Source organism: Telopea speciosissima, chromosome 9 (assembly GCF_018873765.1).
Source record: "Telopea speciosissima isolate NSW1024214 ecotype Mountain lineage chromosome 9, Tspe_v1, whole genome shotgun sequence".
Classification (NCBI taxonomy): domain Eukaryota; kingdom Viridiplantae; phylum Streptophyta; class Magnoliopsida; order Proteales; family Proteaceae; genus Telopea; species Telopea speciosissima.
Window position 1 is genome coordinate 48,919,078 of NC_057924.1, and position 25,466 is coordinate 48,944,543.

Here is a 25,466-nt window from a genome sequence, read left to right on the forward strand (position 1 = left end):
TTAGGGAAATTATCATCATTTTTTTATTAGAAAATGATTATCAGGAACAAACGCTCTCTATATATCACCTTTGTGGGGTGTATTCGTTTTTATTATACTTCGAAGCATAAGTTAGGTTTGCTTATCCCTCACCATCAATGGCTCTACAACCATTGAAGCTCCCATGGTTGGAAGAACTGCAAGTGTTACAGATTCTTCAACTTCTTCTTCTTCTCTTCATTCCCTGTTTATTTATTTCAAAGTTCGTTAGATCAACCAAGAAATCCAATTTGCCACCATCTCCACCAAAGCTTCCGTTTATTGGAAATCTTCACCAACTAGGGACACTTCCTCACCGCTCTCTTAGAGCTCTTTCTCACAAGTATGGACCTCTCATGTTCATGCAGTTGGGCTCTTCTCCAACTCTTGTAGTTTCCTCTGCTGAGATTCTTGAAGAGATCACAAAGTCTCAAGATGTTGTATTTTCAAGTAGGACCAGAATGGCCGCCGGTGAGAAGATCTTCTACGGTTGGAACGGCTTGGCGTTTGCATCCTACGGTGAGCATTGGAGACAGATGAGGAAGTTTTGTGTACTTGAGCTCTTGAGTGTTAAAAGGGTACAGTCATTCAAGTTTGATAGAGAAGAAGAAGTTGGTATCTTGATTGAGAAGGTAAATCATTCTTGTCAAATGGGAAACTCAGTTAATATTACTGATTTGCTACTCATTACATCTAATAACTTGATCTCACGAGTTGCTTTGGGTGGGAAATACCAAGGAGAAGACAATAATGAGAGCAAAGTATGGCTATTGACTAGGGAATTGATATCAATCTTCGGAATATTTTGTGTGCGTGAGTTCTTCCCATTGTTGGGATGGATTGATAAACTCACTGGCTTGGATACAAAAATAAACATGACTTTCAAAAGGTTGGATGCCTTCCTTGATCAAGTGATCCAAGAACATCTCAGGGGCAAAAAGGATGATAAGCAATCAAATCCGGAAGACTTTGTAGATCTTTTGCTCCAAGCTCTCAAGGACTCGACATTCAACATTCCCCTCACTCACAACAACATCAAAGGAATCCTTCTGGTAACTATCTATCCATATCCAAGTCTGAAATTTTGTTTCAATTTTGTGCGAAGATGATTTTATTCCCCGTAGGTGACGATTTTGTATTACTTATCTTTACATAATCTAGCTATTTCATTTGCATTCATCTACCCCATGTTATTGGTGAAGCCTGATCTCAGTCCAAAAAGTGTTGTGGTGATTCTTCAGCTGGCTGTTTCGCCTTTAAAACGCACCAAAAGGTCCTAAAAGTGCATACTTCAGACCGGGTGGGTCTCTAGGGCTTCTAGGGGGCAATTTTATACTTTCTAGGCTAGGGTTTTCTTATGAAATGTTCTTATCTCTTTGAGAGGGGTGTGAGATTGAGGGTTTGTATTTTTGCTTCAGAGAAGTAGTGAAATCGTTCTATCGCTCGGCTGTGGATGTAGCCTTCCTACTTGGGGGTGAACCATGTAAAATCTTGTCTTGTGTGATTGTTTTCTCTTTCTCATCGTTTTTGTTATGCAAAATCGCCATTTTGGGTGTTGTTTTTCAAACACCCCCTCTCCATCCGACAGTTCTCATTATTTCTTTTGTCTTGTATATATAGGACATGTTTATTGCTGGAACTGATACAACAGCCACAACTGTTGAATGGGCAATGGCAGAGCTTAGTAGGAACCCCGGGGTGATGAAGAAAGCCCAAGAAGAAGTAAGAAGAGTGGTGGGGAAGAAATCTAGGGTTGAAGAAGATGATATTTGTCAAATGGAACTACTTAAAGTCCGTCATTAAGGAATCACTTAGATTACATCCTCCTGCGCCCTTGTTGATTCCACGAGAAACTACCAGAGATACTAATGTCAAAGGTTACCATATCCCTTCTAAGACAAGAGTTTTTATTAATGCATGGGCGATACAGAGGGACCCCAAATTATGGGATAACCCAGAAGAGTTTATTCCAGAGAGATTTATCAATAGCTCAGTTGATTTTAAAGGTCAGAACTTCAAATACCTTCCTTTCGGCATAGGGCGAAGGGGTTGCCCAGGAATGTCATTTGCATCGGCATCTTCTGAGTTAATTCTGGCCAACCTCTTATACTGTTTTGACTGGGAGTTTCCAGGGAATTCCAAAGGAGAAGACTTAGACATGATTGAAGCTTTTGGTGGTGCAGCACTCTGTAAAAAACAAGCCCTTTACCTTCTTCCAAAATCTTACCTTTAGCAAGCTTAAAAAATTAATGGAGATGTGTTTCATTTAAAGGTTGTGGATCATGCTATTAACATTGGAAATATACCATATCTTATATGAAATGATATGATGATTTGCTTTCTTAATTTCTTTTTTTTTTTGAAATGTTGTAATGTCTTGTTGTATTTTATTGGGGAAGAAAAAGATGTGTAAGATTGCCCAAAAATAATGTCTTTCTATGTTTGGCATGGAAATAGTATATTGATTGATCCTTGATCTTTTGTGGTTTTATTTTTTTGCTAAAGTTATATTATGAAAAGAAAAAAGGGAATACAAGTGTTTAACGTCCAGGCATACCCAGACAAATACAGAGAAACAAAAAAATAGGAGAGCATGATGCACCAATGGCAAAGCCATTAGAGAGATCAGCTCAATATACAAAGGCCAAAAAAATAAAAATAAAAAAGGGTCAAATTATGAAAATCGGAATCAGGCCGACCAAGGGCATCATCCATCCGCAACTGGGTTCGCTTCCCTGAAGCAATGAGATACTTTCTATTGAATGTGATACGAGAAATACATAAGAGCATTCCAATCTTGCTTAATAAACCAAGGAATTGACCGAGATTGGATAGCACAAACATCAGTCACAGAATCAATTTCAATCCAGAGCTTCGACACACCTAGGGGTTTAGCCCTCAAAATACCCTGGATTAAAGATTCAAACTCTGCCACAGAGATCATCTTTACTCCAAGAAAAAAACTAAAGGCAGATAGTGTTGAACCCAAATTATTACAAAGGATACCATCCACACTTGCTCTGCCCGGGTTACAAAAAGGGCATCCATGCACATTTAATTTCACTCAATAACACAATGGTTTGCACCAAAAAATCTCCTTGATTACCTGAGTAGCCCTTTGGATGATAGGAATTTTAAGTCTATTAGCACAAGTAAAATCAGAAATATTTCTTACCAGGGATTTGAATTGAGGAGCCAATTCTCTAATACCTCTGAGAATCACATTAAAAGGTGTAATAAGCATCATGCGGATTATCTTCAAATCTTCTGTTATTCCTTTCCAACCATACAGTATAAGGAATCAACACGACACCTGATATCCAAGCTTCCTCCAAACCCACTACCTTATACTTTCTCTTCCACCAGACAATCAAGTCATTATAAGAAGAGGAAGAAGGCCACTGCAAACCAAATAGAGCAACGAATCAACTCCAAATCTGTTGGGAATATTCAGACTCCAAGAAAATATGAGACAAGGATTCTGATGCCATGTGACATAGTTCACATCTTGAAACAAGCTGAAAATCTTTCACCTTAACCACCTCATCAACAGAAATTTTTTTTTCCATAGACTAACCTCCATACAAAATTAGAGTGACTAGGAGAAAAAACTTACCTCAAATCATAGAAAGCCAAGGCACCTTAGGATTTCTTCTTCAGATCTCCTCCCAAGTAGACTTAACTAAGAATTTCCCAGAGGGGGTCAGCTTCCAAAAGCAAGAATCATCTAGGTGTGAAGAAGGAACAACCTTTGATCTAACCATAAAAATATATATCATTAAGGAACCTGGACGATACCTGATAGTAATAAAATAGTTCACCCTGCTGAAAAATAGATAGTTCAAAGTGAATGACTTAGTCCCACCTTTAGATGCAAACTATTTGCGGTGGGGAATGCTCGACAAAAAAATATACATCCCCACACCATGAAACATGCAATACAGTTTTGAAAGAATATAAACAATGGGGTTTAAGGTTCCCTCAAAACCAACAAAGACAGGTTCTCCGAAGGATTGCAACACTTGATTTGGATATTCTGCATGGAAACAGAGGTCAACACAACGAAGATGTTCTTCCCGACTTAGGGTTTCACAAACCCTAGCTCTCTAACCTGAAGAGAGAAGATATAGGAGAACTATAGGAGGAGAGATGGTTAATAGTTGCCAAGATGCTGCTTCCTTTCTTGTGATTGTATTGGCAGTGTTAACTGCTACTGCTACTGTTATGTCAGTCAAAATTATTTGGTCATCCTTATGTTTTCAGTAATGTTCGATATGAATGCACACTGTTGTATTTGGATTTTTTTTATCTTCTTTTCTTCGAGAAATAAGAAATAATTAATCAATGAGAGATGTACAAATCTCTCTCTCACATTGTGGGCTTTGATTTTCAGGTGAAAATCTACAATGGAAGAGGAATCCTATGTTCCACCAGGTTTTAGGTTCCACCCAACAGAAGAAGAGCTTGTGGGTTACTATCTCAAAAGAAACGTGAATTCCCAAAAGATTGATATGGAGCTCATCACTGAAATTGATCTCTACAGAATAGAGCCATGGGAGGAGAAGCATATTAAACAACAATAAAGAATGAAATGGTCCTAATGCAAAGTGATATTCAGATCCAAGAGCAGGTTTACCTAGAAGAACTTCCACCATTTTATTAGCAAAGAAGATTTTTGTTTGAATGAAAAAGCTTAAAAATAAATACAAACCTACCATCTATTTCAAAAAATGATACTGAATGAGGCTGGCTTCTGTCTTCTTGTTTTACTCGTTTAAGATATTTTATTCTATTTTTTTAGGGTTCCACAAAATGAATTCTTTTGTGTGTTTCTTCTACACCTATGTTTGACAATCGAGTGGCCCAAATGAAAGTGAACTCTCACCAAAACCACTCGTCTATATTCTTATGGTCTTACCCAATTCAATATTATTAAATGATTTTGCCAACCTCACTGCTATCTTAACACGTTACATTTGCCCAAAAAGATCCTGTCCAACAATCTTTCCGGTCTGCATGTGCAGTACTGCGGGCAGGGGTGAGATGGTCTTTTCATGCCTCACTCTGTCCAGTGCTGCATGTGCAGCCCGGGCAGAGTGCTGGACAGGAACATTCTGAATTACATGAGATTCTGAGTTGTTTGTAGAATATTATTTTAGGGTAAGAGAGGGAAGAAAATTTTATGGGGTATTACAATGGTAGCCGTTAAGCCCAGTTGGAAGACATCTTGTGTATTCACCACCAATGGCTCTACAACTATTGAAGCTTCCATGGTCGGAAGAACTGCAAGTGTTACAGATTCTTCAACTTCTTCTTCTTCTCTTCATTCCTTGTTTATTTGTTTTAAAGTTCGTTAGTTCAGCCAAGAAAACCAATTTTCCACCATCTCCACCAAAGCTTCCTTTTATTGGAAACCTTCACCAGCTAGGGACCCTCCCTCACCGATCTCTCAGAGCTCTTTCTCACAAGTATGGACCTCTCATGCTCATGCAGTTGGGCTCTTCTCCAACTCTTGTAGTTTCCTCTGCTGAGATTCTTGAAGAGATCACAAAGTCTCAAGATGTTGTATTTTCAAGTAGGACCAGATTGGCCGCCTGTGAGAAGATTTTCTATGGCTGGAGCGACATGGTGTTTGCATCTTACGGTGAGTATTGGAGACAGGTGAGGAAGTTTTGTGTACTTGAGCTCTTGAGTGTTAAAAGGGTACAGTCATTCAAGTTTGATAGGGAATAAGAAGTTGGTATCTTGATTGAGAAGGTAAATCATTCTTGTCAAATGGGAAATTCAGTTAATATTACTGATTTGCTACTCATTACATCCACTAACTTGATCTCACGAGTTGTTTTGGGTGGGAAATACCAAGGAAAAGACAATGATGAGAGCAAAGTATGGCTATTGACTAGGGAATTGGTAGCACTCTTTGGAATATTTTGTGTGCGTGAGTTCTTTCCATTGTTGGGATGGATTGATAAACTCACTGGCTTGGACACAAAAATAAACAAGACTTTCAAAAGGTTGGATGCTTTCCTTGATCAAGTGATCCAAGAACATCTCAGGGGCAAAAAGGATGATAAGCAATCAAATCATGAAGACTTTGTAGATCTTTTGCTCCAAGCTCATAAGGACTCAACGTTCGACATCCCCCTTACTCGCAACAACATCAAAGGAATCCTTTTGGTATCTATATATCCATATCCTAGTCTGAAATTTCATTTCAATGGCCATTATATTTTGCATAGAAATTTTTGAATATTTCAATTATTTTATTTAGAAATTTTGGTGCCTTTATGTGGGAAAACGATTTTGTCTGTATCTTTATCTCCTCCAGTTCCTTATGGTATCTATCTATCCGTATCCTAGTTTGAAATTTTGTTCCAATGGCCATTTTGTCGGAAGACGATTTTGTTCCCCGTAGGTGACTATAAAGCTTCCATCTTAAAATCAATTGGTTCAAATTGGGGTGGCCTCTTGTGGCTCTTAATCTCATAGTTGGAGCACCCATAGCCGAGGTGGGATTATTACTTCAATACTCCCCCTTACGTGCAGGCCTCTTCTGGGCTCTGTCTTCGTGGGTGGAGCAAGGCCCATCATCGATGAAGCCCCAACGTACCTGCTCTGATACCATATTAAGCTTCCATCTTAAAATAAATTGGTTCAATGTTGGGTGGCCTCTTGTGGCTCTTATACTCGATAGTTGGAGCACCCACAGCCGAAGTGAGATTATTACCTCAATAGTGACTCCTCCCATCAGCTTTATTGGCAACAAAAAAAAATAAATAAAAATATCGAAGGGTATTTACATGATATTACTTGCCGTTACATAAATGTATTATATTTTTTTTTGGGGGTATTATCAAATAATCTACCTATTTCATTTGCATGAAGGCGGTCCTTGGTGCAACAGTAAAGGTTGCTCCATTGTGACCAAAGTGGTCATGGGTTCGAGTCTACAAATAGCCTCTCTGCGAAAGTAGGGGTACGGCTGTGTCAGACTCCGCAGTGGCGGGAGCCCTTTTTTCTAGCTATTACATTTGAAAGCATCTACCCCCTCCCTATCCTACAGAAGTTCTCATTATTTCTTTTGTCTTGTATATATAGGACATGTTTCTTGCTGGAACTGATACAACAGCCACAACTGTTGAATGGGCAATGGCAGAGCTTAGTAGGAACCCCAGGGTGATGAAGAAAGCCCAAGAGGAGGTAAGAAGAGTGGTGGGGAAGAAATCTAGGGTTGAAGAAGATTATATTTGTCAAATGGACTACTTAAATTCCATCATTAAGGAATCGCTAAGATTATATCCTCCTGTGCCCTTGTTGATTCCACGAGAAACTACTAGAGATACTGATGTCAAAGGTTATCATATCCCTTCTAAGACAAGAGTTTTTATTAATGCATGGGCGATACAAAGGGACCCCAAATTATGGGATAATCCGGAAGAATTTATTCCAGAGAGATTTACCAACAGCCCAGTTGATTTTAAAGGCAAGGACTTCAAATATGTTCCTTTCAGCATAGGATGAAGGGGTTGCCCAGGAATGTCATTTGCATCGGCATCCTCTGAGTTAATTCTGGCCAACCTCTTATATTGTTTTGACTGGGAGTTACCAGGGAATTCCAAAAGAGAAGACTTAGACATGATTGAAGCTTTTGGGGGTGCAGCACTCTGTAAAAAACATGCCCTTTACCTTCTTCCAAAATCTTACCTTTAGTAAGCTTAAAAAAATTAATGGTGATGTGTTTTATTTGAAGGTTGCGGATTGTGCTATTAATATAGAAAATATGCAATATCTTATATGAAATGATGTGATGATCTTCGTTCTTCATTTTTATTTTCTTTTTTTGAAATGATGCAATATCTTGTTTGGTTTGATTGGGGAAGAAAAAAGATGTATAAGATTGGCCTGAAAATAATAAGGTCTTTCTATGTTTGGCACAAAAATAGTATAATGATTGATCTTTGATCTTCTGTGGGTTTTTTTTTGGTTGAAAGACCAACAAAGATATATTAAGAAAAAAAAATGGGGAATACAAGTGTTTAACATCCAGGCACACCCAGACAAATACAGAGAAACGGAAAAAAAAAAAAGGAGAGCCTGATCCACCAACGACAAAGCCATCAGAGAGATCAGCTCAACCTACAAAGGCCAAAAAAAAAAAAAAAAAAAAAAAAAAAGAGAACAAAATTTATGAAAATCGATATCTAGGCCAACCAAGGGGGCCTACTTCACAGATGTAGGAAAATCCAAAACAAGAAAAGAGGAAGCGCCATTTTGGCTAGATAATCTGCTACTAGGTTCGCTTCCCTAAGCAATGAGAAGTTTTCCATTGAATATGATCCAAGAAAGACAAGAGGGCATTCCAATCTTCCTTAATAAACCAAGGAACCCACCAAGATTGGATAGCACAAACAACAGCCACATAATCAATCTATATACGAGTACAGTGGGAATCTTTTGATTCATGGGGTGATAGAACTATACAAGAGTATTTTGAGGATAAGAAAGGTCAATTGTTTGATTAACTTGTACATGAGTACAAGTTCGGATGAGGGATAAATCTGTACACGAGTACGACAGAGACCAAAAGATTCATGGGGTGATCGAACTACACACGAGCATAGAAAGGTCAGTGCTTTGATCAATTTTGTATGTGAGTACAATAGAGATCAGAAAAATTAAATGACTAATCAGTCCCTACATGAACATAAGAGAGATAAAAAAGATTCAAAGGGAGATCAAATTATACATGAGTATAGTGAGGATTAAGAGGATTAATGGTTTGATCAGTTTTATATGCAAGTCCAAAGATTTTAAAAATCCGTAGTGTGATCAAACTATATGCGAGTACAACAAGGATCCAAAGATTCAAAGATCAGGTTGTACATAAGTTCAACCATGATTGGATAATCCTTTGTGCTTTCAATAGTTTTGCAGGTTTTCAAGCTGAGAAGGGGCCTACTTTCTATGATGCTGGATTTCTTGCCAAAGAATGCTTGACTGAGGAAAGATTGGAGGAATTAGTTCCATTTCCCATTTGACCACTCCACCTTTGTCACCTAGATTTGTTCTTCAGTTCTTAGCCAATACTTCCAATATTATCTCCATCCTCCCCATCACCACTGAATTTCTTGTGATATACCTCATGTTGCTTGTTTTAGTTTTGTTTTCTATGTTAGAGCATCAAGCATGTTGTACACATGATGTTCTTCGTATTTTACCATTTGAACCTAGTGGCGCACGAGGAATTTTTAGGGTGGGCAAGAATTTGGGATGAATTCTTGATGTAGCCTAGACTAGGCCACCAAGCAACCCTTATTTGGCTAGCCTAGCTGGTTCCTACGCACTTTAGTCCACAATCCACACCCCTAGCCAGCCCCTTTGTGCACCTATTCACCTAACCAACCCCCCTAGCCCTAACTGGCCTTACTTATACCTAGCCAAACCAGCCAAACCTCCCTAGTCGGCCACAAGTGGTGTGATTTTAGTTCAGAAAGTGGTTTAGAGGACCTTCGAAGGGCCGTTTCGGCCTCAAAATGACCTTGGCTGGCCAAAAAAGGGTATGTTTTTCAATATATATTATGTTTTGGTTTGACCCTATCCGGTTTGGCAATTTTTGGGTCTAGGGGCATTTCTGTACTTTCTGGGTTAGGGCTTCTCTATATATTATTCTTTTCTCTGGGAGGACTAGAGATGAGGGTTTGTAACATTCAAAGATAGTGAAATCTGTTATGTTGTTCAGCCATGGACATAGCTTCCCATCTTGGGAGTGAACCATGTAAATCCTGTTTGTTGTGCGTTGTGTGTCTTCTCTATTTTTTTCGTTTTCTGCTGCAAATCACCACTTCTGGGCATTGTTTTCTTAACAAGTGGGCCCCACAAATGATTTAGCATCCACCCTTTGGTATACTTGGCTAAGTTCTTCACTTTTCAAAGTCTTCTCTTCGTGTGTAATGATGTGGAGAGTCCCTATTACATGTTCTTTCAACTAACCAAGTGGTAAAGATGATGTAGAAATAGAGAAGATAATGTGAACTCTTTCAAGTTCAAAGTGCTTGATGATTTGGTAGATGCTTACATATATATTCTCTTGAAGAACTAAAGTCTTCTCTTGAACAAGAATTAATGCATTGAAACAAGAACCAAAGTCTTGAAGAATGAATAAACACATAGAAGAAAGAATCAAGGTATTGAAGTAGGGTCCAAAACATGAGAACTAGAATCTATGTGATGGCCTTTAATGTTGCTTCAACCCACTAGATAGTAAATTGTCTCTACCATTTTTTGGATTTTAATTCCTCTTCTTTTTTGTACAATCTCAACCTTAGGATTATAGGAGATGGGTGAGGTCATTTTGAGAATTTAAAAAGTCATTTTCTTTTTTTAGTAAGGTATGTAGTGGTTTAATCTCAATCCTTGACTCTCATTGGAAATAGAGGGTCAAGATATCATAGGAGCTTTTAGGGTTTAACTTTCTTTTTCTTTATATGTAATAGTTTCTAAGGAGCAAGACAATAGTAATAGAAGTTGAATTTTGATGAATGAAAATCATTGATGCTCCATTGATTACATACTCGAACCATGATGAGTTCTCCATGAAACCAAGATGATTTCACTTCAATTAAGCTGAATTGAAGCTTTCCTTGCAACCTTGAAGAGTGCAGCAATCAATCTAAAAGTATTGATGCATCTACCTCCTTTGACAACTTAGAACTATTGATTCATTCGGCTATTATCATCTCTCTCTCTCTCTCTCTCTCTCCATTTTATGACAATTTTACCAAGATTGCGCAAATCTCCGTTCTACCCAGGTTCATTGATCTAGTTGAGTGTGGCACCCATCTCTCTCTCTATCCGAGTTTCGGAGGCCGAGGTGAGGCTTGCATCAGAATCCCAGCTGTAATGGATATCTCACACTATTCTCTTCCTTGTATTGAAGTGTTTGATTGTATCTCAAATTATCTTCTTCCTTGTACAAAGATGTTTGATTCTATCCATCTTTTTTTTATAAGAAGAAATAAATCAATGAAAATACACAGTGGAGAATATCTGTGGATGTAGGTTTGAAATCTTCAACCGAACCACCTAAAATATAGGGTGTTCTCTCTTCTTCTTTATCTATCTTCTCATTCTTTTACTAGCTTTAACACTATACATACCTATTCTTTAATATATATACTTTTGTTGAATCCAATTTAATCTTCAATAGTTTTACCATTTTCACTCCTAACTCAGGGTGTTTAATTTTATTTTTTTAGGGTCCCATAAAATGACTTCTTTTGTGTGTTTCTTATCCACCTATGTTTGACTATCGAGTAGGCCCAAATGAAAGTGAACTCTCACCAAAATCACTCATCTCTACTCTTATGGTTTTACCCAATTCAATTTTAATAAATGATTTTGCCAACCTCACTGCTATCTTTACACGTTACATGAGATTCTGAGGATCTGTATGTAGAATATTTCTTGAGGAAAAGAAGAAAGAAGAAAAATTTATGCGTTAAAATTGGTTTGTGAGAAGCATTTGGGTGGAAACTTCTCATGATTTTTATAATTAATTAATCACTTTGTTTATGGAACACCACTTTTTTATTATAAAATGGTTCACAGAAACAAACGTTCTCTTTGTGGGACCTTATTGGGTTTCATTATCCTTCGAAGCATAAGTTGGCCGGATTTGCTTTTCACTCACCACCATTTTGGTGAAGTCTGATCTCAGTCCAAAAAGTGCTGACATGAGTTTATTTTTTGGCGGACCGTTTCGACTTGGAAATGTGCCAAAATGGCCTAAAAGTGCATACTTCAGTGCAATAGACCTGATTTCTATGGAGCACGTTGCGACCTTCGAATCGATATATATATTTCAACATATGTTGGGTTCTGGTCCGAATAGATCAGGTGGGTCTTTTCGGCTTCAGGGGGGGGGACAGTTTTGTAATTTTCTGGGATAAGGTTCTCTTATAAAGTGTTATTATCTCTTCTGAGAGTTTAGGATGAGATCTGACGATTTGTAATTGTTTTTGCTTCAGAGAAGTAGTGAAACCATTCCATCGTTCGGCCGTGGATGTAGCCTTCCTACTTGGGGGGTGAACCACGTAAAATCCTTGTCTTGTGTGATTGTGTGTTGGTTCTTCTCCTTATCTTCGTGTTCTTCTACAAACTCGCCATTCCTGGGCTTTGTTTTCCTAACACACCAATGGCTCTACAAACATTGAAGCTCCCATGGTCGGAAGAACTACAAGCAGCACAGATTCTTCCACTTCTTCTTCTCTTCATTCCTTGTTTCTTTATTTTAAAGTTCGTTAGATCAGCCAAGAAATCCAATTTGCCACCATCTCCATCAAAGCTTCCCTTTATTGGAAACCTTCACCAGCTAGGGACACTCCCTCACCGCTCTCTTAGAGCTCTTTCTCACAAGTATGGACCTCTCATGTTCATGCGGTTGGGCTCTTCTCCAACTCTTGTAGTTTCCTCTGCTGAGATTCTTGAAGAGATCACAAAGTCTCAAGATGTTGTGTTTTCAAGTAGGACCCAAACGACGGCCAGTAAGAAGCTCTTCTATGGCTGGAGTGACATGGCTTTTGCATCCTACGGTGAGTATTGGAGACAGGTGAGGAAGTTTTGTGTACTTGAGCTCTTGAGTGTTAAGAGGGTACATTCATTCAAGTTTGATAGGGAAGAAGAAGTTGGTATCTTGATTGAGAAGGTAAATCATTCTTGTCAAATGGGAAACTCAGTTAATATTAGTAATTTGCTACTCATTGTATTCAATAACTTGATCTCACGAGTTGTTTTGGGTGGAAAACACCAAGTTGAAGCCAATAATGCGAGCAAAGTATGGCAATTGACAAGGGAATTGTTTACAACTTTTGGAACATTTTGTGTGCGTGACTTCTTCCCATTATTGGGATGGATTGATAAACTCAGTGGTTTGGACAGAAAAATAAACAAGATTTTCAAAAGCTTTGATGCCTTCCTTGATCAAGTGATCCAAGAACATCTAACTGGAAAAAAGGATGATAAGCAATCAAATCGAGAAGACTTTGTAGATCTTTTGCTCGAAGCTCATAAGGATTCGACATTCGACATCCCCCTTACTCACAACAACATCAAAGGAATCCTTCTGGTATCTATCTATCCATATCCTAATCTGAAATTTCATTTCAATGGCCATGTTGTTTTGAATAGAAATTTTCAAATATTTCAATTAGGGCTGATGTTCTCTGTGCCGCAGCGCAGCCTGAGCCCAGACACATGGGCCTGCCATTTAGGGGAGCAAGGTGATCATTTCGCTCACTTCCATGTGTTTGGGCGCAACCTGCGCCGGGCACAGAGAACATTTACCCTTTCAATTATTTAATTTAGAAATTTCGGTGTCTTTATGCGGGAAAATGATTTTGTCCCCCCTAGGTGACTGATCCCATCAGCTTAACGGAAAAAACAAAAGTACCTAAGGCTATTTCCATAAAGACACTAGATTTTCCATAAAGACACTAGATTTTATTTCCCTTCTTTTTTTTTTTTCCAGGGTCTATATCAGCCACGGGTAATCTAATCACGGATCTGTCTCCTCTCTAAGGAGCCCAGTGCCCAGGCTGTGCTCAGGGGGCATCCAAGGGGTGGGCTGTGCCGCACACATCCCGATGCTGATGCATGCCTAGTCAGCCATTGGGATGTGTGCAGCACAGCCCAGCCCAACGGCTGGATGCCCCCTGGGCACTCCATGGGCACTGCGCTCCCTGGAGAGGAGCTCAATCCTCTAATCACTACCCTTGTATGTATGTATGTATGCATGTACCTTTGTGAGTGTGCATCATGTATATCCACGTGTCCGCGTGTACACATCTTATGATCGAACTAGATATCAGCATTTTTTTAACAGTAGCCAAAAATGGGCTGGGAGGCCAAAATTCAAAAATGAATAGTTTTGTGGCACCAGCCCAAGCCTACAAAGTAGGGAAGTAAATGGATAACAGAAAATCCATATCTAATCTGTGTTCGAATTTGTTTTGGGGTTTTTGAATCCGGAATTTTGGTTTCTGAAAAATATTCAAATCCGTCCAAAAATTAATTGGTTTTGGATTCGAATATTTTTGTAAAATGCTATTAGTTTAATATTTTTGTAAGAACATATAAGATATTACTATATTACTCTTATTATAAACACTTTTATAAAAATATTTTGGTAATATGCCTAATCCTAAGTCTTAACCCAAACCTTAACCATGAGTCGATATAGGTCAGATTCGTTTACTAATCGGATAGTTTATCAGATCGGATAATATCCAGATATCCGATAAACTCTTGAATTCGAATATGGTGTTAGTTTTTAAAATTCTGTCGGATGTCAAATCGGATACGATTATGTCATTCAGTAAACTGGTTCGAATTCGGATAGTAGTAAATCCAAACTGAATCCGATTAGTTTACATTCCTACAAGAAAGGATAAAAATAATCAAAATATAAGATATACATCTAACCCCTTCCCCATCATATCCTATTGAAGTTCTCATTATTTCTTCTCACTTGTATAGGACATGTTTATTGCTGGAATTGATACAACAGCAGTAACTGTTGAATGGGCAGTGGCAGAGGTTATTAGGAACCCAAGGGTGATGAAGAAAGCCCAAGAAGAGGTAAGAAGAGTGGTGGGAAAGAAATCCAGGGTTGAAGAAGATGATATTTGTCAAATGGATTACTTAAAGTCCATCATTAAGGAATCGCTAAGATTACATCCTGCTGTACCCTTGATTCCACGAGAAACTACCAGAGATACCGATGTCGAAGGTTACCATATCCCTTCTAAGACAAGAGTTTTTATTAATGCATGGGCAATACAGAGAGACCACAAATTATGGGATAATCCAGAAGAGTTTATTCCAGAGAGATTTGCCAACAGCCCAGTTGATTTTAAAGGCCAGGACTTCAAATACATTCCTTTTGGTACAGGGCGAAGGAGTTGCCCAGGAATGTCATTTGCATTAGCATCCTCTGAGTTAATTCTTGCCAACCTCTTATACTGTTTTGACTGGGAGTTACCAGGGAGATCCAAAAGAGAAGACTTAGACATGACTGAAGTTTTTGGGATTGTACTTTTTAAAAAACATCCTCTTTATCTTCTTCCAAAACCTTACCTGTCTTAAACTTAGGAAATATGCAATAATTATGTGATGATTTGCTTTATTCGGGTTGCTTCATTTGTATTGAGTTGTTTGATTGAGGAATAACAATATGTATAAGATAAAACAATGTATAATAGGGGTTTTCTATTTTGGCAAGGAAATAATATATTGATTGATCACTTGGAAGATCCCTCATTGCTATAGAGAGGCTAATGTTATTGCTGATTTTCTAGCTAGGGATGATGTAAAGTTAGGTGTGTCTGATACTATAGTAGATTTCCCGTCTTATATTGTGAATGAACTTGCTTTGGACGTCATATCTAGGTCGAGATTTCGGTTTCCTTAGATGTAGCCTCCTTTCCCTGCTGATGGCAATGCCGAAGGTGAGGTCTACTTGTCTGTTTGGTGCGGCTTGTTTATTCTCCAGTTTTCACTTCTTGTAATATTTTTCTTTTTCCTTAATAGAATCTTTTAACGGAAAAAAATATATTGATTGATCCTTGTTTTTCTATGGTTCTGCTATTATAATGCCTCCAAATATTAATAAAATAGCTTACTCCTCACCCCCCCCCAAAAAAAAAAATAATAATAATAAAAAAAAGGGCTTCGAAAAATAATTGCTCAAAACTTGAATAAAAATCAGGAGTAACTTCGGCTCAAATCAAAGTCTTTCTTAGGCAAATAAATTAGGCAAAAGGCTCCTTCGTCTATGCAACAGTATATCCTAGTTTGTGCAATTAATTTTTCTACGTGGAAAATTGTTATAGAAATTTGACTATTGGATATTTAGAAAATTATCTAGATTAGTCATTGTCAAACTTCAACCCTAAATCCAACCATTTATCCTGCTATGTGTGCTTTGCATTCTATTGATACTCTGTGTACCCTCTTGGTAATCCTAACTATTATATTTCTGTAGTTTTCAATGTAGCAAATTCTGTTTGGGCTAAAGATTGATATATGAGTAGGACATATTGGGGTCTACCTGTCTATCAAAGTTAAGCCTTATTGGACTTGTTACATGGCATGAAATGAATGCCGACCAGAGAGGATTACATGGTCTACACTAACCAGGAAATCCTTACCCAAAAAATATATTGATTGATCCTTGTTTTTCTATGGTTCTGCTATTATAATGCCTCCAAATATTAATAAAATAGCTTACTCCTCCCCCCCCCCCCCCAAAAAAAAATAATAATAATAAAAAAAAGGGCTTCGAAAAATAATTGCTCAAAACTTGAATAAAAATCAGGAGTAACTTCGGCTCAAATCAAAGTCTTTCTTAGGCAAATAAATTAGGCAAAAGGCTCCTTCGTCTATGCAACAGTATATCCTAGTTTGTGCAATTAATTTTTCTACGTGGAAAATTGTTATAGAAATTTGACTATTGGATATTTAGAAAATTATCTAGATTAGTCATTGTCAAACTTCAACCCTAAATCCAACCATTTATCCTGCTATGTGTGCTTTGCATTCTATTGATACTCTGTGTACCCTCTTGGTAATCCTAACTACTATATTTCTGTAGTTTTCAATGTAGCAAATTCTGTTTGGGCTGAAGATTGATATATGAGTACGACATATTGGGGTCTACCTGTCTATCAAATTTAAGCCTTATTGGACTTGTTACATGGCATGAAATGAATGCCGACCAGAGAGGATTACATGGTCTACACTAACCAGGAAATCCTTACCCAACAAATTATAAGGGAACCCATGTCTCCCATGATAGATTTTTTCAAGACAATATGTGGGTTTGATTTATTGTCGGGTCAGTCATTGATGGGAATCAAAATACATGGGCTGACGTGGCTTGCTACTAGTTATTCTTGAGTTGGACCAGACCAGCCCATTGTGGAAGTGGGTTAGCGTTTGGGAATATTATAAATACTTTTGGTGAGAATCCCTGCAATCACTTTTCTTTTTTCTCTTTTCTCCACAAGAATGAGAGCTTTAAGGGGGATTTGGAGACTGTAGAAGATTCTCATCGCTGCTATGCAAGTTTGATCATATATGGATTCGTAATTGTTCTTCATCAACATACATAGGTGCAAGGTACACATCGGTTCTCTTCTCATTATTTTGTTATATTGTGTTCTAGTTTACTGTATGGAATTCGTTTAGGATTTCATGAGAAACCCAAGAAAATTTCTAACATCCCATGGATCAACGATTTTCTCAATGCTATCAAACTTTTTCTCAAATTAGTGTTGAATTAGGTCTATAGTATTTGCTCTAGAGAAGGATGCTTGTCAGCTTGTTTTTCTTTCTTTTTCTTTTTTTTTGCTATAAGTCAGGAAGTATGTTAAGAAAACAAAAAGGATTGTATAGGATTAATGTCTAGGCATCCCTAGACGGACAAGATACAAGGAATAAATGGACTCAACATGTAACGACCCAAACCCGAATAAAGGTAATAGGTCTCGCCCTCGCGGGCGGCAATCAAAAGATCGGGAAAAATTAACTAAAATCAGTGGAAATATTTTTTTTTTTTTTGAAAGACATATATGCAACGAGAGCCTAGGTGGTGGCCGGGAGTAGGATCTCAACCATCCAACTACAATGTATAACGATGCTAGGGAGGCAACCTCCGAAGGAAATAAATACAAGGAAAAACCTAAGTACAATGGTGGCATCTAATACATGGTGATTAAAGTTTATGAAAGATGTAATTTTACAACCCAAGTGTTCATAATAAAATAAATACAATCTAAAATAAAGTGTCGCGATCCCTAGAGATTCAAAATAAAGGCACATGTATGTCCTCAAAGGAAGTAAAGTATTTCAAACCCTAGAACTTGGGTTGCCCCTGGTATAACGATCCATAATCTATGCAGGCTCTGAAAAAGTGTTATAAATAATGGGGTGAGCTCACTAGCTCAATGAATGTAAATACAATTACTTCATGAAATTCATAACTAAAATACCACACGATGAAATAAACAATATAGAATATAACATGGCATGTAAATTTCCTTTTAAAATAAGAACAACAAATTTAAAATATATTGTGTCATGTAAATATCCAATTAAGAGAAGAACATTTATTATGGTCTGATCATTTTGTGATTGTCAAATGCGTAATAAAAGTAAGTGAGGCACGCTCCGATCAAGAACTTCCAACCATCGTGCCTCATCGCATGGCTAGTGCAGAATCCACTGTAGTCAAATCTCTGGTTTGTCACGGCCATAGTGGCATCATGCCCTCCAACCAACATCCACTGGGCATCCCGCTAGCAAGTGAGGAACAAAATATAAAAAAGGATATCTCTCTCGCTAGTTAGATGAGGGAGATTCCTTGTGCGTACCCGCTACAAAGAAAAAAAAGCAAACATCACCCTCACTTGGTGAGTGAGAATGAAGCTATACGCACTTGTTGGCTAGGCGAGGCAAGAACCTCCCAGTGCCCGGAAACACTGGCGTATACAGTGGCGAACCGCACATCTCGTCGGCCTACCCCAAGGAATAACTAGTACTTCAACCAATACCTAATCTTTTGTTTTCATCATACCATTCCTCTCAGTACCATGAGTATCACACTAATAGTTCCTTTATGTCCATCATACCATTCCACTCAATACCATGAGTAACATCATAACAATCCTTTTGTTTCCATCATACCATTCATCTCAAACCCATGAATATCACAATATCCATAATAACGAAATCATCATATAATCTCATCATCGACACATGCATTTTCATTTTATGGGTTTTTCAAATGCCCCCCTGAAAATGGCCAAACATACAAATGCCTCCTGATCTTTCACTAATTCCACGTGCACTCCTGCTTTCTAAACTAAGTACCACTATAGTCCCTCCCGTTAGACAGAGATGTTATGTTGTAACGGATCCAAGTTTTTGAACATCGGGACCATTCTGCCCCTTGATAGGATAAAATAACCAAAATGACCTTACCTGAAAAAAAAAAAGGGGGAAATTTCACGGACACCCTTGTAAGTCTTCAATATGTCACGGACTTCCCAAACTTGGTCAAAATGGCAACCTTACCCCTGACGTTAAGCACAGTTAGTACCCAAATGTAAAGTATCCATTTTACCCCTTAATTGTTTAAATAAAAAAAATTGTCATTTCATCTTCTTCCCTCTTCTTCCATATTCTTACCGTTTTGGAGAACTGCTGCAAATCCATTCTGGGCGACCATCACCTGCTCCGACTCCGACGATCATTACCAGCGGCAATTTCAACTCCGGCTACCATTACCAGTGGCAATTCCAACTCCGGCCACCATTACCATCTTCTTCCCCGTTCTTCTTCTTTCTTTCTTTCTTCTTTTTCTTCTTCCTAAAACTCCACCCACCCCCTGAACAAGATTAATGTAAATAGCTGATGCTGGTTGCTGTGAAGAGCCTCTTTTTCTGGGAGGGTTTCTGGGAAGATCAAGGAGAAGGAATGAAAAAACATTACCGCAACTTGTATAGACGAAGCAGGATTTCCTGTATGGCTGGTGGAGATAGGCTGAAGATGATGAATCTTTTGTAATTTTTTGTTGTTCTTACATTGTCCAATGTCTGATCCGCTATTCTAAAAATCTGGAGTTCTTATTTTCAATCAATTAATGCAATATATTTTTCTTCTACTTTCCTGTGTACCAGTCCGAGTTTCTTATAGGTCTTTCTGGGCTAAACTCTCTCTTTTTCAAACTTAAATCAATGGATGGAAACTAGGTCTAGTATGTTTCTCCATATATTATTTTCACTTTTACGGTGGAATCATGATTCTTGATAGTGTTGGTTTGTGATCTCCACTGTGAGAGAGATTCTAGCGTGAGATCTCTTACCAATCTGAGAAAGAATCCTTTCACTCCTCTGTAAGTGTAGAAGGATCCATGGTCATGGTTGCCCGTTTTTGAGACCTCATCGTCTGTGAAGGGTCCATTAATTTAATGGCAGACTGTGATGGAATAGACCGAAGGAGGGCCATAGAAAAAGACCTTATTGGGGATGGATTCGGCAAATATGATTAGAGTACAATACCTATTGTTCATCATCCATCTACTTTAGCCCATGGAATGACTTCATTCGAATACCACGGCATAGATCCCAGGTTCAATAAAGTGTTCAACAGCGGAATGTCCAACCACTCCACCATCACCATGAAGAAGATCCTCGATACCTACAAGGGATTCGAGGGACTCACCTCCTTAGTGGACGTCGGCAGTAGAATTGGGATCGAGTGGGGTGGAAGGGAAAAGATGAACAGTAATTATTTTTAGATGTAAGGGTATTATAGGGAGTTCACCCTATGGTAAGGGTAATTTCATATACTTACAGGGGGTGTCCGTGAAATTTTTCCAAAAAAAAAAAAAAACTGCAACTCATCTTCCCTAAATTGTTTACACCGCGTTTAGTTGCGTAAATTTGTGGGAGCATGTATTGATTTTGAATGGGAATTTTTAGATGGACATTCTGTGGATTCGTATTTCAAAAAAATAAACTGTTTGGTTACCCTGATTTTGTTACGTGAATCTTTCTGAAAAACTGTTTGGTTACTTTCCTCACTGAAAACATATACCCTAAATCATCATTGAAATCAGTCCATCGTGCATTGTTTAGATACATCAAACCCATTTCAACAGTTCAACAGATCATACCACCATCAAAATTTCATGACTATGTAGTGGTATAATCTCAACCCTTGACTCTCATTGGAAATGGAGGGTCATGATATCCTAGGAGCTTTTACGGTTTAACTTTCTTTTTCTTTGTATGTAATAATTTCTAAGGATCAAGAAGATAGTAATAGAAGTTGAATTTTGATGAATGACAATCATTGTTGCTCCATTGAGTGCACATTATAACCATGATGAGTTCTCCATGAAACCAAGATAAGTTTCACCTCAATCAAGCTAAATTGAAGCTTTCCTTGCAGCAATCAATCTAGAAGTATTGATGCATCTACCTCCTCTGACAACCTAGAAGTGTTGATTCATTGGATTGTTATCATCTCTCTCTCTCTCTCTCTCCATTCCTTTCACAATTTTATGTCTATTGTACCAAGATTGCACAAATATACCTTATACCTAGGTTCATTGATCTAGTTGAGTGCGGCACCCATCTGCCTCCCGATCCGAGTTTCATCAGCCTAGGTGAAGCTTACATCAGAATTCCGGCTATAATCAATATCTCATGTTCTCCCTTCCTTGTATAGAGGTGTTTGATTCTATCTCAAATAGTCTAGATGTTTGATAATCCATCCCTCTTTTTATAAGAGGAAAGAAATTTATGGAAATTTTTTTGGCCAAAGATCAACAATGAATTAACTATAAAGAAAAACAGAAACAACTATTTAACGTCTGCATTAAATACAAAAAACACAAAGCAGGGACTTAGGTACACAAGCCCTGCCATAAAAAACAAAACCAAAAAAGAAAAGAAGGGGAAAATAGCTCCCCACTACCCAAATATGTATCTAGCTCTTCCTAGAGCATCAAAACATTAACAAAATCTGGAAACGCAGACACCACTGGAGAGGAAGCCCCACTTCTAGCTGCCAATTTTGCTAAGTAATCCACAATCGGATTTGCTTCCCTAAAACAAAATATTCACAAATGTAGCTTTGAAATCTTCAACCGAACCATGTAAAATAGAGGGTGTTCTCTCTCCATCTTTATCGCTCTTCTCATTCTTTTACTAACTTTAACGCTATACATACCTATTCTTTAATATATACTTTTGTTGATTTTTAGCAAAAAGAAAAAAGAATCCAATTTAATCTTTAATAGTTTTACCATCCTCACTGGTAATTCAGGCCATATCCAAACATATTTTTCAAGTCATTACGTTTTGGGTGAAGTGGGGCTGGCTTCCGTCTTCTTGTTTCACACATCTAAGATATTTTATTTAATTTTTTTAGGATCCCAAAAAATGACTTCTTTTGTTTGTTTCTTTGTTTTTTAAATGTCAGCAAAGATATATTAAGAATTAAAGAAAAAATTACAAGTGTTTAACCCAAACGAATACTAGAAAACAAAGGAAAGAATGAACTAACCCACCTATGTTTGAAAATCGAGTAGGCCCAAATGAAAGTGAACTCTCACCAAAATCACTCGTCTCTATTATTTTAGGGTAAGAGAGGAGAGAAAATTTTATGAGCATTTCGATACCAACTCTTGATTTTCTAATTAAATCACTTGTTTAGGGAAATTATCATCATTTTTATATTATAAAATGATTATCAGGTACAAACGCCCTCTACATATCACCTTTATTGGGTGTATTGGTTTTCATTATACTTCAAAGCATAAGTTAGGTTTGCTTATCCTTCACCACCAATGACTCTACAAGCGTTACACATTCTTCAACTTCTTCTTCTTCTCTTCATTCCCTGTTTATTTGTTTCAAAGTTCGTTAGATCAGCCAAGAAATCCAATTTGCCACCATCTCCACCAAAGCTTCCCTTTATTGGAAACCTTCACCAGCTAGGGACACTCCCTCACCGATCTCTCAGAGCTCTTTCTCACAAGTATGGATCTCTTATGCTCATGCAGTTGGGCTCTTCTCCAACTCTTGTAGTTTCCTCTGCTGAGATTCTTGAAGAGATCACAAAGTCTCAAGATGTTGTGTTTTCAAGTAGGAGCCAAACGAGGGCCGGTGATAAGCTCTTCTATGGCTGGAGTGACATGGCTTTTGCATCCTACGGTGAGTATTGGAGACAGGTGAGGAAGTTTTGTGTTCTTGAGCTCTTGAATGTTAAAAGGGTACAGTCATTCAAGTTTGATAGGGAAGAAGAAGTTGGTCTCATGATTGAGAAGGTAAACCATTCATGTCAACTGGGAAACTCAGTTAATATTACTGATTTGCTACTCATTACATCTAATAACTTGATCTCAAGAGTTGTATTGGGTGGGAAATACAAAGGAGAAACCAATAATGAGAGCAAAGTATGGCAATTGACAAGGGATTTGATAACAACCTGGGGAACATTTTGTGTTCGTGACTTCTTTCCATTGTTGGGATGGATTGATAGACTCAGTGGCTTGGACTGAAAAATGAACAAGATTTCCAAAAACTTTGATGCCTTCCTTGATCAAGTGATCCAAGAACATCTAACTAGGAAAAAGGATGATAAGCAATCAAATCGAGAAGACTTTGTAGATCTTTTGCTCCAAGCTCAGAAGGACTCGATGTTCGACATCCCCCTCACTCGCAACAACATCAAAGGAATTCTTCTGGTATCTATCTATCCATATCCTAGTCTGAAATTTCATTTCAATGGCCATTTTGTTTTGCATAGAAATTTTCGATATTTCAATTATTTCATACATATATAAATTAATTTCGGTGTCTTTATGTGGGAAAACAATTTTATTGGGGATCTTTATCCCCTTCATTTCCCCAGTGCTCCTAACAAGGGGGGGCACAATAACCACCCAACCCCTGCCTGAACACTCTACCCGCGTGGGGTCCACTCCCCCCCCCCTCCCCTTATTAGAGGTACTGAGGAACTGGGCCGGGCAGGGAACTGGAGGAGATAATTTTCCTTTTGTCTCCCCTAGGTGACTAATCCCATAGCTTCATGGAAAAAAAAAAAGTACCTAATGCTATTTCCAAAAAGACACTAGATTTATATTTTTATTTTTTAAATTTTTATATATATATGTTTATTTATTTATTGGGGTCTATATCAGCCACGGGTAATCTAATCACTATCCTTGTATTTATTTATGTATTTATGTATATATGTATGTATGTATATTTATGTATGTACCTTTGTGAGTGTGCATGCATGTATATCCAGGTATACACATCTTATGAACAAGAAAGTAGGGATGTTAGTGGATAATAGAAAATCCGTATCCGATCTATGTTCGAATTTGTTTTGGGGTTTTCGAATCTGGAATTTTGGTTTCCGAAAAATATTTGAATCCATCCGAAAGATAATCGGATTCAGATATTTTTGCAAAATACGATTAGTTTAATATTTTTGTAAAAATATATGATATATTACTATATTACCCGTATTATAAACACTTTTATAAGTATATTTTGGTAATGTACCTAATCCTAAGTCCTAACTCAAACCCTAATCATGAGTCGATATAGGTCAGATTTGTTTATTAATCGGACAGTTTATGGGAAAGGATACTATCCGGATATATGGTAAACTCCTGAATTCGAATATGATATTAGTTTTTAAAATTCTGTCGGCTATCGGATCGGATACAGTTATGTCATTTGGTAAATGGGTTCAAATTTGAATAATAGTAAATCCGAGCCGAATCCGATCCGTTTACATCCCTACTAAAAAGGATAAAAATAATCAAAATATACCCCTTCCCTATCCTACAGAAGTTCTCATTATTTCTTCTCTCTTGGATAGGACATGTTTGTTGGTGGAATTGATACAACAGCAGTAACTGTTGAATGGGCACTGGCAGAGGTTATTAGGAACCCAAGGGTGATGAAGAAAGCCCAAGAAGAGGTAAGAAGAGTGGTGGACAAGAAATCCAGAGTTGAAGAAGATGATATTTGTAAAATGGACTACTTAAAGTCCATCATTACGGAATCGCTAAGATTACATCTTGCTTCGCCCTTGATTCCACGAGAAACTACGAGAGATACTGATATCAAAGGTTACCATGTCCCTTCTAAGACAAGAGTTTTTATTAATGCATGGGAGATACAGAGGGACCCCAAATTATGGGATAATCCAGAAGAGTTTATTCCAGAGAGATTTACCAACAGCCCAATTGATTTTAAAGGCCAGGATTTCAAATACATTCCTTTCGGCACAGGACGAAGGAGTTGCCCAGGAATGTCATTTGCATTGGCATCCTCTGTGTTAATTCTTGCCAACCTCTTATGCTGTCTTGACTGGGAGTTACCAGGGAATTCCAAAAGAGAAGACATAGACATGACTGAGGCTTTTGGGATTGCACTTTTTAAAAAAGATCCTCTTTATCTTCTTCCAAAACCTTACCTTTATTAAACTTATTAAATCAGTGGTTGTGTGTTATATAGGAAATATGCAATATTTATGTGATGGTCTGCTTTATTCAGGTTGCTTCATTTGTATTGTTTTGTTTGATTGGGGAAGAAAAATATGTATAAGATAAAACGATGTACAATAGGGGCTTTCTATGTTTGACATGGAAATTATATATTGATTGATCCTTGGTCTTCTATGCTTGTGCTATTATAATGCCTCCAAATATTAATAAAACAGTTTGCTCCCCCTCCCCCCAAAAAAAATGACTTTGAAAAATAAATGGCTCAAAACTTGAATAAAAATCAGGAGTAATTTCTGCTCAAATCTAAGTCTTTCTTAGGCAAAAGGTTCCTTCATCTGTGCAGAGTCCGCAGACA

The 25,466-nt window shown here is 37.8% G+C and overlaps 2 protein-coding genes and 1 pseudogene across 2 annotated transcripts; all 3 read left to right on the forward strand.

Annotated features, from left to right (window-relative positions):
• The first annotated feature begins 81 nt into the window (after nt 1–81).
• Nucleotides 82–25,096, forward strand: LOC122639483 (cytochrome P450 71A1-like). Its single transcript, XM_043832352.1, has 2 exons — nt 82–1,070; nt 24,481–25,096. The coding sequence occupies exons 1-2, from the start codon at nt 138–140 to the stop codon at nt 25,087–25,089; spliced, it is 1,542 nt and encodes a 513-aa protein (XP_043688287.1). The 5' UTR covers nt 82–137; the 3' UTR covers nt 25,090–25,096.
• LOC122639482 lies at nt 5,249–7,771 on the forward strand (annotated as a pseudogene).
• LOC122639484 (cytochrome P450 71A1-like) lies at nt 12,212–15,164 on the forward strand. Its single transcript, XM_043832353.1, has 2 exons — nt 12,212–13,141; nt 14,551–15,164. The coding sequence occupies exons 1-2, from the start codon at nt 12,212–12,214 to the stop codon at nt 15,157–15,159; spliced, it is 1,539 nt and encodes a 512-aa protein (XP_043688288.1). The 3' UTR covers nt 15,160–15,164.
• Nucleotides 25,097–25,466: the final 370 nt, after the last annotated feature.